Here is a 17,855-nt window from a genome sequence, read left to right as displayed (position 1 = left end):
GCTCTAATGGAGCATTTGGGGGTCACCACATACTGTGCTGGTATCCTGAGTGTTTGTCTAGGCTTTCCAAAAAGGTGTCTTGGCTGAAGGCAGTTTGGTGTTGCCTTGTGCAGCATCAGGCTTACCTGCAAATGGGCAGAAGCGTCCCCAGTGGCACCTCCCCTTCCTCGGGCTTGGTTTGGGCTGTTCTGCAGAGGGACCACCTCACTGTCCCATGGCAGTACAGGGCTCGCTTCAGGAGAGGCACAGCAGGAGCAGACCTGTGAGCAAGCATGGGTGCTCATCTCTGACAAGAGGAGGTGGATGCTCGGTTGGCCTGACTTTAGCCAGAGGTAACACCTGTAGCTACTTCTAAGCTCATACGAGCCGCACAACCTGCCTGGATGTGGTGAGAGGCAGGAGGCAGTAGCTGTGCACCCAGCTTCCCCAAGCATTGCATTTCTCTGCTATGTAACTTGAGCAGAGAGGGTTTTTTACCAGGAGCTGCTCTATCCTCACCAGCAGGAGCCCTCCTGGGACCTGTGCAGTGACTCTGCAGGTAGTTTACTCCTCTTCCTCTGCCTCGTGTCCCCATGCAACTATATGTTTTTGAACAAATTCTTGTGCCTTTTGTCTGTACGCCACAGGAGGTGAGCTCATGACTTGCAGCTGGGATTGTAAAGGTTGTGATGTTTTGGTGTACGAGGATTTGTGGGACTGAGGTAGAAGGGGTTAACACAAACTGCTGAAAAATGTAGGCCTATTGCTTGCTTCTAAAGTGGCTGTTGTGAGCTGCCTGCAGTCAGGCAGAGTCCGTATCAGTGTGTCCATCGTAAGTCCTCTCTCCTTGTTCGCATGGGCAAACAGAAGAGCTGATGCTGATGAACATGTGGGTAGTTTCTTGTGGTCAGGCATCACGGTCTCATCTTGCCCCTTGCTGTTGTAAATGCTATGCTGAATTTAGCAAGTACGTGAGATTCTGGTAAGGGAGCAGAAGTCAGGCTTGGATCTGGTTATGGACATCACTTTCCTCCCTTCAAATTGTCCACTTCCCACATCACAGCTGCTCATCTGGTAGCTGGTACAGGCGGTTTCAGAGTCTTCGTGAGCCAAGGTAAGAGGAGAGGTAAAGAGCGCAAGGGGTACGTTGCTGTAGTGTCTTGACTGATCTAAGGGGCTTGCTACCAAGAGGTGTTGTTCTGCTCTCATGGCATTAGGTATCCACTAGTACCAAAAAATACTGCTGTAACTTGCTGCTGGTACATGTCCGTGGTGAATCCACAACAGCTTTCCACAAAGAGGCACTATAAAGCCTTTCTTCTGGATGGACACTGGGAAAGCAGCAGATGGGGCATGTGTCTTTGCATAAGGCAGCATCGCTAGGGGATGTCCAGAGACGTGATGAGCTCTATGGTCCCTTGTGTTCATTGGAGGTAGCCTGGATAGTGGTTCTTGTGCTGCCTGGTACCTTCCCAACACCCAGTCTGTAGTCCCTCTGGGTTGAACCCTATGCCATCTCTGTGGGTGTCCAGATACTGCAATATTGAACCACCTCTTGTGAACTTTGTTCCATCTCTGTTGGGAAGTGCTTCCCCCAAGTCAGACACCATGAAATAACTTCTCGGATCTGTCTCCTCAAGCTTGGTCATGTTATGAAGCACTAAGAGCATCAGCACTTTTAAGCACTGGCTAGACTTTCTCTGTGGAGTCAGCCCCGGCAGCAGACCCAGCCGGAGCAGCGCGGACTGCTCCTCCAGCTCCTTGCTAAGTGGCATGTGGATGACTACCTGCATCCATCTGCGCTGAGCCACCTACCCTGGGGATGGCTCGGGGAACGGGTCCAGAGAAAAGGAGTGGTGGGCCCCTGGATCTCAAACACAGATGAAACTCATCAGAGCAGGTGTAATGCACGTTGTGTTGGGAATTGTTGGTGCTGCCTGGCCAAAGCACATAGGGCTGCAAGTGTCAGAGGCCTGTGGCTAAAGCATGAAGAAGGGCTGTTTGCTAATGCATCTGATGCTCTGCAAAATTCTCACATTTCTGAAGCTGGCTGTGAGTTTAATCTGGAGCTCGTGTTATTCCAAATGCCAGCGCAGAGCATGTCGTGGTCAGAGTCTGTATGTGTGCATGCAGAAAGAGGTGGAGGAGGCTTGGGCTGCTAAAACCCCAGACATCTGAAGTGAGGGAGGAAGTATCATCTTCTGTCTCTTGGATCTTCAAAGCTTCTGGTGTGGCCTCCAAAGCTTTTTATAGTAGTGGGATGGGGGGATGGTGGTATTTTGGTTTTATTTTTGTTTAGAGGAGGGGAGGGAAGGAACTGATTAGTAAAGTCCAGAGGGAAAACCCACTCCTTCTGGTACTTGCCTTTAAGTGAATGGCTGGGCAGTGACTCATCCCAGCCAGGATAGTAATTTCATGAAACAGAAAAAGGGCAAGAGGGGACATGTATTGGAGGAGATACTTGCAAGTGTGAAGTCAGAGCAGCTGGAGGAACAATGGGGTGATAACTCGGCTTAACTGTGGTTCCTTAGGGAAATGAGCAGAGGTGCAACTTCAAGCCTGCAAGTCTGTGGATAAGATGTGCAAATCTCATGTTCCTGGAGTTTGATAACTAGGGTTTTTTTCCCCACATTGTTTCTATCAAAGCTGATGCTAAATACTTGGTCCTGATAGCTGGAGCACTGCATTTCTCTTCTTTTGTTGCTGAATTTAGGCCCTGGTGTTTGAACTGTTAGTACTGACATCTGAGTGTGCCTGGTCACTTGACCGTTTAAGCATTTCAGCAGGTTTTCTGAGGCTAATCTCCAAGTCATTAGAGACATGTTATGTACCGAACAAACAAGAGGTAAATTTGGAGTGTTGCGTCATGTCATTTGGGAGTTTGGGACTCCTCTTCCAAATGCTTTGTCTGATCAATCTCAAACTCTTGGGTATGGGCAAGAGGGATCACCTCTTCTTTTAAAAAATCTGAGATCTTGTGTAAAAACACAGGCAGAGGGGAGTGTTTTCATGAAGTAAGGGAGTGGACAAAATCACCTCTTGAAAATGTTCTAACAGACCAAGAGCTCAGAAGGGGATGTGCAGTAGAGCACAAAGTTGCATTACCCAGTGGCTTCAGTGCCCAGTGCGCAGCGGTTCCTGCGGCACGCCAGCGCCGTTGGGGCGGCCGTAGGTTACACCCGAAACCTCACCTGCCTTCACAGCCATTGGCCTCAGTCCCTGGCACCAGCCTACTGCCAGGCACAAACTGAAACATTTCACATGCTGCGGTGGCCCATCTGTTTGCTGTGTTGGCTCTCCTTGCCCTCGGGGGCATGCTGTGAAATGCTCGCTTCTAAGTGTCACCAAAAAATATTTCAATGCAGCTTTGTGACCGTTATTGTTTGGATGTGTTGCCAACCTTAGTCAAGACCACAGTCAGCTTTCCACTTACTAAAGATGAAGTCAAATAAAGGAAATTGAATGTAGCTCTCTGCTCCCCCAGCCTCCCAGGAGAGACAAGCTCAAGGAATGGGCCTGTGTGAACCTCATGAGGTTCAACAAGGCTGAGTGCAGGGTCCTGCAACTGGGTTGGGGCAAGCCCTGGTATAAGTGCAGACTGGGGGATGAAGGGATGGAGAGCAGCCCTGACAAGAAGGACTTGAGGGTGCTGGTGGATGAAAAGCTGGACATGAGCCAGCAATGTGCGCTCACAGCCCAGAAGGCCAACCGTATCCTGGGCTGCACCAAAAGCAGTGGGGCCAGCAGGTCGAGGGAGGTGAGACTCCCCCTCTACTCCACTCTGGTGAGGCCCCACCTGGAGTCCTGCATCCAGCTCTGGAGCCTTCAGCACAGGAAAGACATGGACCTGTTGGAGCAGGTCCAGAGGAGGTCCACAGAAATGATCAGAGGGATGGAACCCCTCTCCTATGGGGACAGGCTGAGAGAGTTGGGGTTTTGTTCAGCCTGGAGAGGAGAAGGCTTCAGGGAGACCATATTGCAGCCTGCCAGTATTTCAAGGGGACTTAGAAGACAGATGGGGACAGACTTTTTAGCAGGGCCTGTAGCGATAGGACAAGGGATAATGGTTTTAAACTAAAAAAATGATAGATTTAGATTAGATAGAAGGAAGAAATGTTTCACAATGAGGGTGGTGAAACCCTGGCAACATTCCAGGTCAGGTTGGACGGGGCTCTGAGCAACCTGGTCTAGTTGAAGCTGTCCCTGTTTATTGCAGGAGCGTTGGACTAGATGGCCTTTAAAGGTCCCTTCCAACCCAAACTATTCTATGATTCTATACTTGCATGACTTCAAGAAGGCTGAAATTTTATCTTAGATTTTTTTGTCTCCCTTTATATAAATTAAAATAAAAGGGGCAAATGCATTGCTAGATAAAACCTGGTTTGATAAAAATGGATGTAAGAAAAGAGAAAAATAATTGTAGGCAGCATTTCCCCTCATGCCCTTCAATTAGATCACTCTGTGCCCTCCTTTGTATAGTATGTAGTTTGCATTTTTGTCTGGCTGTGGCTATGGTTAATGTTGTTGCTCAAACGCCAAGTTGGTTTTGTGGAAGGCTGCGGTACCTTTGCGTTCCTGCATTCTGGGTGGGTTTGCTCCTCTGTGAGGAGACACTGCTGCCCCTTCCTCTGGTTGGAAGGGGCTTGCAAGCCCATCAGTTTGCATCTGCCTGTCCACAGCAGGAGCCTAAAGGCTTCTCCAGTAACCGCTTTGTTCTGCTTGTACCTTGCTTTCTGCAGAGGTTTGGAAAAGTGCTTCATAAAATGGAACTGGCAATTTAATAACAAATTAAACATTCTTGTGAACCTTCCAATGCTAATTATGGTTCTCCTAGCTTGGCTAAAACTAAGAGCAGTCTCTCTTTGTGGTGTGGCTGCTGCCAAGGCATGAAGCCACATGTGGAAATTAAATATATAATTTTGAAACGTCAGCATAGGTCAAGGTTTTGTTTAAGAGTGGGCCAAAGGCACTGCCTGGTTTAATTACTGCTTTTTTTTAACCCCATGATGAGATGCTGCACTGCTAAGCAATTGTGGATCGCATCGCTTTCTTGGGCTCTGCTGATAAGAGTACTCCCAGGTAGTGAGGAAGGTTAAGAGCTGTGAACTGCAGTGTGAATTCACAGCATGCTAGCCACGTGCTCAGTGTGGGGCAGCTCTTGGGGCACGGTAAGCTGACCTGCGCAAAGGTGTTCCCTGTGGGTGCTGAAAAAAAACACCCTCACAGGGAACTGATGGGGAGCAGCTCCTGTGCCACACGCTCTTTCCCTGTATGGAAAGCCAGGTGCTGCAAGTGAACTGGGAACAGATTTGCAAAGGCTGAAAGAAGGCGTGTTGGACTGGGGCTGCAGAGCTTAATGTTAGAGCTGGGTAGGTACGGGAGGGATCAAGGTTGAAAAAACAAGTGGAAAAACCTCCACAGCAGTTCAGTGTTCTTCAAGATCAGGTCGTTGAGCAGTCAGTTTCCCTGGCCGTGACAAACATGGCTGGGGCTCTGGAGCCTGGACTCCTTCATGAGACAAGGCAGAGGTATTTGCTGAAAGTAGATCTGTCCTGTTAATCTGTTTCCCTTGTCTGCAAGGGGAACCAACAACCAGACTTGATAAATTCCATCTGTAATGATAAATCCACAGAGAAATGTGGGCACCAATCTGTAATTCTGGGCCAAATTTTGGACTTGTACCTTGAAAGCTATTGTCCGATTCTAGATATGTCTAGACTTCTCCTGCTAACTTTGTGTAGGTCTATGTGTACGCATATCTGTGTATTTTACTCTAGATGAGCACTTGCTGCTGTTAGACCTTGGGCTTGGTCTGGCAGAGTCCCATTTTCCCTGCCCCATCTCCAAATCTGCTGGATGCCCTACAAGCCAGAGCATTCACTTGTGTGGGGAGAGACATGAGCTCAAATCCTTTGCCTTTGAACTGGATCCAAATTTTCCGCTTTCTGGGAGCGTGCTGGGCCCATGGGTTAGAGAATGGGTGAGTGGGGTGCCAGGGGCGAGAGGTGCTTGCAGTGTGGAAGCAGCTTCCACTTTTACATAAGGTGCTTGGGGTACCGTTCATTTGCAACACATGAATACCAGACCCTGGGCCTCCCAGGCAGCTGCTGCGCTGGTCAGGCTTCACGCCGCAGACTTCTTGGCCAACTTGACGCTAAACCAGGATGCTGAATACTGAAACATTCTCAAGACCAAGTTCTCTTGTGTTTGCTGTGTTTTCAATAATGGGTAGGCTTTTTGAGGAGGAGGTGGAGGCTCTTGGCTACTGTTGTGAAAAGGGTTTGCTCAGCTCATCTGCAGGGCAAGGAAGAAGGCAGAATAAATTCGAGAGGGGCATCTGAAGGCCGGCCCAACAGGCAGCTGGGGTTTGTGGTGCCTTGCATCACTGTGTGGAGGAATGCCTCTTTCCCACAGCTAGCCAGGGGACGGCGGAAGGTGTCACGTAGCTGAGCACTGGCTGAAGAGAATGAGAGCCCAGCAGCGGAAGGTTAACTTGTTGACTGCCACCAAGGCACGCTGATCACTGATGGGAGAAAGGACCCCCCTGAGCAGCACTCCCTCCGAAACGGTGACCCAGTCACCCGGCTGAGCAGGCAGGGCTAGAGCAGGGATGAGAGTGCTCTTGCTTAAGTGCACCAAGAGACCAGCTGAGCTCTGGGTTATGTACTTGTGGGCTTCGCTGAAAGGGTTTTCTCCTGATTTATATAATTTTTACTCTCATTTGCTTGTGCCCCTGCCCTCCCAGAGAGCAAAGCTGTATTAGCAAATAGACTACATGATCTCTCTAAAAACCACCGCCTTTTTCCTGATGCTTTTATGACCTCCTGTCTCCACTTACTAGAACACTTCCAAATATCGCTTGCTTTCCCCCAGTGTTGGTATGTGTGGTTCAGCTTTACAATGTCAAGATGATGACTGGTTTATAAGGATAGGTTTTCTTTGTTGACTAAAATCTTGAAGTCAGCTCTGTGAATATCTGTCACACCTTCTTTTCTAACATAGCTGTTACTTCAAAGCATAAAAGATCTGAAAACTAAAAAAATTACAGCAGAGAAGTATAGGGCCTTGCACATGCTGTTTTCCTTGCTCCTCAGGACATTAGTTACATGTCTGAGGATCCCTGCTTCTCCTTTAGCAGGTCCAAGTCAATCTTTGGGCAGAAGACAATTCAGCTTAGGTGCTAGCGCAAAAGCCATTTCACCCTTACAACTTTTACCCCTCTTTCCTTCAGTGCATCACATCTGACACGGGGATTGAGCAATCGCGTCTTTATAACCCAGGAAATTCCAGAACTGAAAGTTCTTAGAGCAAAAGGTTAACTTTGCTGCCCTGCATATCTGGTACAGTTCATTGTGTAGGTCAAACAGCAAGTGATATGCTACACTGACAAGGAAAATGGGAGTAGGGAATGCTGCATATACACCATAGGTAGAGTTAATGTAGAGACTTTTGGTATTTGCTGATACTTGAGGGGTTTCTTTCTTAGCTTTAACAATAAGTAGTGCTGCTTTTCTCTTACCACACAGATTGTAAATAAATGCCAAGTTTTGAAGAGCAGCTCCAGAAAAGAAAGTGCAGTTCATGACACGTTACATTTCTATGTAACGCTTAGGAAATGCCAAACCCTTAAAAATATTTGAGGAACTTACTTAAAGATGCTGGTGGAATCAGCTAGCCCTCCCGTGCTGCTTAACCTCTTTTAGAGCTCTAATCCGGGCTGCTTTAGTAGCCTGGCTGTCATGAGACTAAGGCGAGCTTGAAGCTGTCTGCTCCAGCGTTTTGTTTAGCAGGCTAATATTCCTCACCTTCTCACCTGAGATTGCTTTAGTGACCATTCAGCTTTGTAAGGTCCTGTGTCCAGACTCCTTTTCTACTGATCTGCTACTGCTGGAATTGGGTAAAGTTAGGGTATTTTTTACCCTTGTGACCTTATTTAGTAAAACAAGTACTGTTACAGCTCTCCAGTTGCGATGCTAATGTTCAGAGCACTGCATGCAACACAGCAGCTGTTACATATTCAAGGGTGAAATTCCAATAATAGTATGCTATATAATCTCTGGATAAATATTTATGCTTGTGAAGGTTAAGTGCCTTGGAGTACTATAAACTCCAGCCTTTTGGGCAGGTCACTGCAATTTAAGCTGCCTTGCAGTGACTTACCAGTAACCTCTCTCCCAGTCTAGAGGCAGAGTGAGTGCTGCAGGTAAAAATTCAGAGCGAGTCCTGAGGCCTCTGCTGAGCAATAATGCAGCACATAAAATACATCAGATGTTATTTGAACCCAACCACTTCTCACCTCTAACGTTGCTTAAATTTCCTTGAAACTTCTCCCAGTGTAACTTCATTCACAAACCCTGCATGATGTTGTCTCAGCATTGGTGTAGGAGAGTGAAAGCCTCTTGAAGTTGACAAGCATCATATCATAAGCTGGTTTTTTGTTGTTTTATTCATGTGATGGATGGGAAGCATGTAGTTACCCTTTTCTAATGCGCAGGCACATCTTCAAGTTTGTGATGCAGTTAACTAACTTGCTTCAGAAATACAAGTGAAACAACAGGCTAGACTACTACTAAAACAGTTGTACAAGTTAGGTCCTATTAGCTATTAGGATGTGTAGTTCAGGGCCTTTCAGCATCCATGGAGGAGGAAAAAAACCAAACAAAATGGGCGAACCTGTAGTGTTAGCGAACTCAGCAGAGTTGGATTTGCTCCAACCATTTAACTTGAGTGTGTTTTCAAAAGGTTGTATAATCCCTCATTTACTTCCTAAGCTACATTCCAGAGGGATAACAGATGCAGCCTTATTCCTTCTTCTCCATCTCACCAGTGCCATTATTTCCTACCTAAAAGCAGAGAACAGGACTCCATTCAATACAGCTGATGGGTTCCTCTACACTCCTACCTGTTGATAGTGCATTAGGAATGACCCCATCTGTGCTAGACAGAAGAGCAAGCCACAATGATGTGTCTCACTTTAATCCAAGCTGAGGGGAAGTATTTCACTTGCTGCTCTGAAGCACTGGAATGATATTTAGACTCCTGTCTTCTACTGAGAAAACAGCATGTACCCTTTGCCTTTCAGAAGTGAGCCATTCTAAATCAGGGCTCTGTTAACTTAGTTCTGCTTGCTCAAAGGAAACACATCACCAAAACCATGTCTTGAAGTAGCTTTCCTAAAAAACCCTCATTTATTTCTATGTCATTCCACCATGGTTGATAGCTGTTGTCAATACTTGCTATTATGTTTGGAGCAAGAACATTATCACAGGTTTATGGCTAACTAATGCCATGTTGAAGATTGTTTATTTTATCTGGCAGTTGATATTTAAAAGAATGGCTTTAGGACAACAATATACATTTCAGTCTGAGGAACTCATTAATAATACTTTAATCCACAGGAGTCTTAGGTTTTATTTTGCTTTACTCTGCCCTGGGAAATTTTTTTTCTTTACTTGTCCTCTCTGAACTTGCCGAGCACGAGTTCCAAATCCCAGAGACTGCATTGATTCTGTTAAGTACTTCTGGTCAGGAGAGATGCACAGCATCACCAACAGTTTAGCATCACCTCCTAAAAGCAGGAAAAAGACAGAACATACTTATTTACCTCATTATTTTCAGTAAGTTATACACTAGTACTGTATTGATCTGTACAACAATGAGCATAGCTTACCATTGCTTTTATGAAGCAGAAGACTGTACATGAAGGGGGCTGTTGAAAACAGACAGCTCCTTTAAGGGAATTCTATATCTAATAGTATGATATTTGCCCCAGTAGAATAAATGTTTCAGTATTTGTATTGTAGATTTTTCCCCCCCTTATAGCTTCATCAGTTAGTCTGCATGTATGTTATGGGTCTGGGCACTTCATTAAGCTTTGTCAAATGTTTGTAAATGTAGGGTAATGGCACAATGGCTTCAGGCTTAACTAGAAGTTCACAGAGAATGATTAAACAAACACTGTTGTGTTTGTTTTGTGAAATTGTGAAATTGCCACTTTTAACATTTCACCTAGATAGTGTCACTCAAGTCATACACTGTGCATGGTTAAAACCAGGCTCGGTGCCCATACAACATAGCTCCTAAACTGGCTTCTTTGGCTTTCTCTTTCTTTTCAAAGTGGGGAGTCCAGCTCTAGGTGAAATTCAAAGTTCAAGCAAAAACTCATAGTCTTTCAGAAGCTCTGAAGAACTGTTACCTCAGTCACTGTCAGTGCCTTGAACTGGAGACTAAAAGGGCTGATGCTTTCTGGGTGAAGAAAAAGGGACTAATGTACTATATGGATGGACACAAATCTGACATTACTGGAGGAATTACACTTGCTGTAAAAATATTTCTGCATAGATGAGGAGCTAGAGAAGAGCAGGTGACCCAAACACAAAAAGGAGTTGTAGCACAGTACCGTGCATATGTTTTGTCTCCCTCCTTTGTCTTACTGCTATAGGGCACAATGTTAAGGAATGTGCAAATATGTGACTGCACTTTATAGTAATAAAGATTGAAACTTAACTTCTAAACTGAACCTGATATGAAACACCAGTGAAATGCAATTTTTACCCTTTATGCAATCCGATTAGAGATGTTGTGATTATTCCAAGTGCGTTCCTAAACTGAACCTTGGAAACAACAAGGTTTAGCCAAATTCAGGAGGAGTTCAGAACTCTCACTGTGTACTCATGCTGCTCCAAACCCAGAGTCTTCGAATAGAGGCCCACATCTAGGGAAGGAGTACAAGATCATCCTCTAGCTTTACACAACAGAGGAGGAGAAAGACTGGGAAAACAAATCTATACTGTTAAATGTCAGAATAATCCCTCACCTACAGAGTCCTGAAGCAGATGCGTTAGTTTGCTGTTTCGATATGGTACATGAGATCGCTGTTCTGCTATTGCTCCAAGAACGTCTGCTAGGGCAGACAAGCTGCGGTTAATAAATGATGTCTCTCTCAGCGCTGCACCTGTCACTCCAGACATACCTGGTGCAGTGTAGAAAAAGGCAATGGTAAGACTAAGCAAAGCTGGTTCCAACTGTAATTGTGAAAAACTCTGTTGCTGTATCATCTACTTTTGACACAAATTCTGAACCGTGGCTTCCAGTCCTCCCGCAAGGGCAAGACGTAGTGATTGTTTACGCCAGACTGCCAATACGTTGTTCAGTACTCTTTGAAAGAAGGTTAAAGAAGGTTCAGTGCCTGCAGATAGTCTGAAGTATCTTGTGTTAAAGTTGATCTCTTCAGCTGTACAATGCATCTCAGCTCTGTATGTATTACGGATCAGACAAGACAATGCTGCTCTTGAAAACATCAGTTCACAGTGTCTCCAGAGAGAAGCCTGTTGTGTTCCATTTTTTTATAATAGTTAACTGCTCTGTCTGTATCCCTTAGGAAGAACAGGAGTGACACTGATGGCATAAGCTGCAGAAACAAAACTGTGCAGCACCCCTAAGTGTGAGGGGTTTATGCTCACCAAAGCCAGTAAGGTGCTGTTCTTTGTGGTATGATTTGCTGTAAGGAAATTGATACAGGAAAATGATGCCCTTCTACCATCCACCCAGCATCGCAGTATGTAGCTATGCTGCCCTTGAGCAACACTGGAAAGGTTTGGTCTACAAATCAAATTGCACCAATTTCATGAGTTGCTGCAAGTTCAACTCTGTGATCAGTCTGGATTAGTGTGCAGTTAAGAGAATTAATTCCTCTTGTCCTTACCTCTGGCATTTGGGAAAGAGAAACTTCCTGTTACCATTTAGCATCACATTATTAAAATTCTACCTTTCTTCAGGTTAGCGGATAAGCTACAGAAGTATCTGCCATCAGTTCTCATTACCCAGAGCACACAATCCATGCTAGGCAGAGCTAATGGTAGTGGGAGGGTCAGAAGGGGCTAACGGTTTCTACAAGTGCCTTTTGTCCCACCTCTAGAAAGATAAAGAGGCTGTACAGATAGAGGCTAGGGATCTTGTTTTCCCTTTAGGCCAGTATTTTCCCAATTGGGAGAACGAGAGAGGTGTTCCAGAGGCAAGTGTGAAAAGGCACAGTAACAGGAAAAAAACCCTAGAAGTCTGGACAGTGAGGGCTGGAGAAATTTAACTGTGGGTGAGGGTGAGGCTGGAATGGTAGTCTCTTTGCAGAGAGGCACAGAGCAGAACAGTTGGAAGGACCCTGCCACATGGTGTCAATAATCTGAGATAAGATGTATCTCAGACTAACTTTACTGAAGTCTGTGTCTACTGCCATCCCCAGGCTGCTTTTGTAGTCAGCAAAGGTGGACTCCTGTGACAATGGAGAAGAAAACTGCAAATAGGTGAGGGGGTACCTGTTTAAACTGCTGATTATCTGCATTTGGTCAGATGAACTTCCACAATGCATTTGGCTGAGTTTGCAAACTGAAACCTAGTTTGCTAAAAAGGGACCACTTAGTGAATGTGGTAAATGATGCAGGACGGCTGTGGACCTAACAGGGCAGGGTGCTGATGTACAATTTAAAGTGTGAGAGATGCCTGCTACTCACTTAGATTTGTCCACATTTTAAAATAATTACGAGTTAACAGCTGCCCTCACTTTTATCAGAGTAAGTCAGTCAGTCCAATATCTTCAAATCACCAGCATAGCTGATCACATAGGTTAGTCAGCTGTATGTGCAGGGCCGCATCTAACACTGATGTAAGGGAGCACGGTTCTTCTGGGCTTCACTGGAGGATCTGGCCCACCAAGCCCCAAACCAAGTAAGTGTTTGTCCTGGTTGAACTGGGGGAACTAACACATACACTGTTGTTCAATTACATGTTTACCAAACAGTTTCCAGCACTTAGAGCAAATGAAGGAAAATAATGTATTAGATTATGTTTCTCTGTAGAACAAAGGTTTAACAGTGAGCAACAGCAAGAATTCTTGGCAGTAAAATACTCTTTCATAATACGGGTTCAGTTTTCAAAACATTATTTCTGGAATGGTATATTTGGCTGTATGGCTTTTCTTGGTAAGAAAGCTTGTCCTTTAGGAAATAATCAAGTTTTTGAAATTACTGTGTGCATAGAAGAGGGGGAGGAGGAAAATGCTTTGAAGAAACAATGAAAACAGTATTATCTTTTCAACACTAACTTCCTCCAAGACTTTTTCCACAATAAGGCAGAAAAACCCACACATGGTGATGTCAATTATTACAGATATTTGTAATATTTAAATAATTTATGCACTTTAAACATTTCTGTACAAAGACATGCTAATTTTCAGAGTAGAAAAACAGGCCTAATAAAACCAGTCTGAACAAATAATGTACCTATGATATGGGTAACTGCCATGGGCTTATTTTAGGCTTATGCAGTCAGATTTTTCTGTCAAACTGTACCAGTGTAAAATTGGAACAATAAGGCCCACAAATTTTGTCTATGTCAGGATCTGTGGGTTTAAGCCACTCCCTGTGCGAAAGCAGAGTAGCACATATCCTTACATAAAGAGGTAAAGGCAACTATTGTAACCTGCATCTGGGAGGATCTATGCCCATAAACAGACACATTCGCTTACCGACACACTCGCTACCAGCCAGATCCACCAGCTGCAATCTAGTTTTGACTTGCTTCAGTTTCTCAGTGGCTTCAAGCTGTGCTGGTGAAGATGCTCCGGAAGAAGAGGTGGATTTATTGTCTCTCATTTTTTGTGGAAAGGTGCAGGAAACCTCTTTTAACAAACCTCTGGTTTGTTCATCTTCCCATGAAGCACCTGGTTAATGGAAAAAACAAACATGGGGAGCTTCTCACTGATACTGGAAATTGAGATGGGGAAAAATGGGGCATCAATAGGGGAAGTAAAATATTTTTGTTTTAGGCTATTTAACAGAAGCAATGTACAAGTCAGAATCAATGGTATGGGCAGGCTGAATGACTTTTTCTATCTTATTTAAGATTTTGTTTATCAAACCGATCATGCCAGCTGGTAACAAGACTTGGATGTAGGTTCTGTTGTATCTGTTATCCCTGTTGTTTACGGTGGATGTGGAAAGCAAGAAAAAGGAGTCCGGTAAGGACTTTAAAGGGCATTTTTTCATGTTTCAGGTTGACTGCAACCAAAGTCAGATTTTGAATGTTTGGGAGCAGTAAGCTCTGAAGTCCGTTTCTATGTTTTTCAAATACCACCCGATGGTGCTCTGGCAAAAAAAAAGTTCATCCTGCCTCTTTGTCCTTTGCTGCTGTTCCCTCTAGACTTCCTTCAGTCCTCATGTGCCACTTCTGCATCTCCACATGATGAGCTATTAGCCTCAATAGCATTACTCCCACTTGTTCAGGTTGGTTACCTACTACTCCTGGTAGTACATAGGCTGCACTAGACTGCTTCATGTCCTTCCTCTTCCTCAGCAGCAGCATCTGGCTTTCACTCTGCTGGGAAGGAAGAGGAAGACAGATTCTCTGGGAAAGCTGCTTTGACATTAGTTTAGCAGGAGTACATGCAAATGGGCTTTCCCAAAGCAGTTTTGGGTTTTTTCTTCAGTGCTTTAGTTTTCATCCATCTCTCACTCTCTGAAGGACATAAAAGAATAAAAGGTGTGCACTCTGCCACAGGTAATAGAGACAGTAGACTCTCTCAGGGACTTAAAGAGTCTTCTTGCAATAGTACAAAGTTCCCAGCTGCAAAATTTGAGTAAGGAACAGACAACTAGGTTGCAGAGCTCTGTACCTCTCCAGCTAGGCTGTTGCTAAAACCTGAGCTAGCTGTTCACAGCATAGACAGAGCAGCTGTATTGGTTTACACAGAATAAATGGCTTCAGGCCATACAGTGCAAAAATAAATTGTTCTCACTCCTCTTCAGTTTGAGACAAGGAAATTAAGAAACTGCTCTCCTCAAACAATAGATCTTACTGAAACAAAATGCAAAAAGACCTTTATCAAACCTGAAAAAGTGCTGGCTTGTGAACCCTGGCTTTAGATGCAGAAGTCATTGCAGGCTTTACAACTTTTTATTTAGTGAGTTAGATCTCCAGTGCTAGGATATTTGACAATTGCACCTAGCTTTTAAATTGTGAATTTCTCCTTTTAAACAAGACGGAGCACCCTATCACACTGCTATAGCGAGGTCCCATTTGCAGTGCAGCTCTACCCCCCGGTATTGCACATCTTCATTCATGCGCTGTTGAGCTGAAAGCCTGAGTCTGCATTCAATGTGAGTTAGACATTTCTAAGGAGCTTTGCTGCCAGACAACATGGCATAATAGAGCGTCTGCAATTCAAAATGGAAAAGGGAAGTCAGGACTAGACAAGATGGCTGGTGCTCTAATGGTGCAAACGCTGTGTTTTGAAAAGTAACATCTGTCTGATTGACTAGAATCTGGAACTGGCTAGAACTAACATCTGCAACACTGGAGCTGCAACTTGTGAAGTAACTCTATCTTTTGGCAAGGCCCATAGGTAAGTGAGGGCACTGTTTGTTCTGTTTTGCTAATATTGTCGGTTTAATTTCTGATAGCAATCTAAGGAGAAAAAATGTTAGATATTTTCCACTTTCTAAAACCATATTGTTGTTGCAGAGTACAGAGGAGATGGACCACAGCACTGGAAGCAGAGAGCCTAATTATAACATGAGTAAAAGAAAACAAAGTTAACCCCCAAAAGCCGAAGTTATTCCTAAAGCAATAAACTGGTAAGTCTTGGTGTGGTAATGAAAAGTAGAAATGCAGGTCTTGCCATAGTAAATAAGACAACTATATTGTCTGTTCCTACAGTGGCCTATTATAAACAATTCAAGAGACTCTGAATTTAATAGATGTTTTTGCAAGGCAACGGGTATAAAAAATAATTCTTTCTCACCCAAAAGCATATGATGATTCCTAAAATGCAGGGTTAGCTTTACCACAAACTTAGCATGAATAATTATTTGATATGTCACTCAAATACAGTAGTTAAATCACTTTGTATATCTATCTTATGACTTACTGATAAAATTTATTTCATTAGTTGTTTCATGCTATAAAACTTCAAGAACTGTGTAAGTCAAGACATATAAAGAAAAGTGAAAAGTTTTTATGAAAGTGAAAGTTTCAATAGCATTCAGACATCAAACTGGTCTGTTATTTAAGAAGGTACGCAGAACCAAGAGAATGTATTAAACATTGAGAAAAAGGAGGAAAAAGCAATATGAAAACCTCTCAGTCCACAGACTGTTTTTCAGAAAACAACTGGCTCTAGATTTATTGTAGTAACATCCTACTTACCAGAGTTATCTCCAGAGACGATTGCGGTTATGGTCAATGTAACTACCAGATGAGAACGAGAGGAATGAGCATGCACCAGTGTTGGGTGCCTGACTCTGAGCTGTATGCCTTTGTGGACTAAGTGCAAAAATTCAGATGCATTTTCAACAGTCCTAGGAGGTAAAGAAACAAGCAGAAGATTTAACTGACTCACAGTAAAAATCACAGGAGAAAGCTGACAACTTAGGTGTGAATCTGAGCATTTCTACTTCCCTGCTTTTCTAGCTTACAGTAATCTCAGTTTTAGCTGCCCAAACAACTGTATACAGACTTTTTCAGGTGGGATAAAGTCCAAGATAAAAATTCAAGACAAGACCTGTGATGTAGTACTGAAAGTGCTGAAGAAGTGGCCTCCCAGCCTTGCAGGTCTATAGGTACTGTAGGTCAGCTTGAGAAGTGACTGAGATTTCTACACCTCCACACTTTGGAAGAAAAGACACAGATTTAGACTTTCCTGGAATCTCTGGCCTTACAGAAGTGGAGTTGTCCAGTTTATGTTAAGGTAGCTCCTGTTCCTTGGGAGGGACAGATTTAGGGAAGAAAAAAAAAAAGGAATTTCTCTGGGCCTGTGGAAAAAAGTTCAGTTCTACTGTTCAATGAGCAGGAACTCCCACACAGTGTCAGAACAGACAAGCATAAGTTTCTGTAGACCATTTTATCTCATACATCTGTTTTCTTTTCCAGTTAAAGGAAATATGACCAATCAAAGGACAAAAACCTAACACAGAGAGTGAAATAAACTGATTAAGTAAAGAAAAAACCCACTATGATTTCCCCCAGGTTTCCAGTATTTAAAATAAATGAGGTAAGACTGCCTACCCTTTCCTTTCACTGCATTGCCTTCTTCACTAATCACTCAAGCTGCATCACCTAGACATTGGTTTCTAGATATGGGTATAAGTTGTTATGACTACATTATCACAGCCTGGTTACTGAATGCCCTGTGTCCTGGTCGTGGTTTAGCCCCAGCCGGCAACTAAGCACCACGCAGCCGCTCGCTCACTCTCCCTCCCACAGCGGGACGGGGGAGAGAATTAGGAAAAACCTCGTGGGTTGAGATAAACACGGTTTAATAGGACAGAAAGAAAGAAGGGAACAATAATGATAATACCAACAAAGGAATGTATAAGAACAAGTGAGGCCCAATACAGAAATTGCTCACCACCCCGTGATCGACAGCCCGTCCCCGAGCAGCGATTTCCACCCCCCCGGCCAACTCCAGTTTATGTACTGGGCATGACGTCGTATGGTAGGGAATATCTCTTTGGCCAGTCTGGGTCAGCTGTCCCGGCTGTGTCCCCTCCCAGCTCCCCGTGCACCCCCAGCCTGCTCGCTGGCAGGCCAGCACAAGAAGCTGGACTGTCCTTGACGGCTCAGCAACAACCCAAAACATCAGCACATTATCAACAGTTCCTCATCCCAAATCCAAAACACAGTCTCACACTAGCTTCTGTGAGGAAAACCAGCTCTATCCTGGCTGAAACCAGGACACCCTGTAACACCAGAACTGTTAATAACACTCCTGACAGGCTAGAGGCTTGGTTCCACACCGCTGCAGTCAGCAAAACCAAGCATGTGATAAAAGGCAAGGCCTTCATGGCTTAGATTTGGCCGATTTCAGTGAAAGTCACACTGGGCAT

At 44.4% G+C, this 17,855-nt stretch overlaps 1 protein-coding gene across 1 annotated transcript in view; it reads right to left on the bottom strand.

The window, feature by feature from the left end:
• Positions 1-9,389: 9,389 nt before the first annotated feature.
• The window catches only part of KIF25 (kinesin family member 25), a gene marked incomplete at its 3' end in the record, with an annotated part of 42,949 nt that continues 34,483 nt past the window's right edge, over positions 9,390-17,855 (bottom strand). The window contains exons 12-15 of the mRNA XM_081997040.1: positions 16,177-16,328; positions 13,499-13,693; positions 10,796-10,951; positions 9,390-9,547 (exon numbers count right to left, since the gene is read on the bottom strand). Coding sequence (XP_081853166.1) covers positions 9,390-9,547; positions 10,796-10,951; positions 13,499-13,693; positions 16,177-16,328 — 661 coding nt within the window. The remainder of the gene's footprint in view (positions 9,548-10,795; positions 10,952-13,498; positions 13,694-16,176; positions 16,329-17,855) is intronic.

This window comes from Phaethon aethereus, assembly GCF_964289735.1.
Source record: "Phaethon aethereus genome assembly, chromosome: 3".
Taxonomy (NCBI): domain Eukaryota; kingdom Metazoa; phylum Chordata; class Aves; order Phaethontiformes; family Phaethontidae; genus Phaethon; species Phaethon aethereus.
Note: the sequence above shows the minus strand (reverse complement) of the source record. Positions and strands in the feature narration are given on the sequence as shown.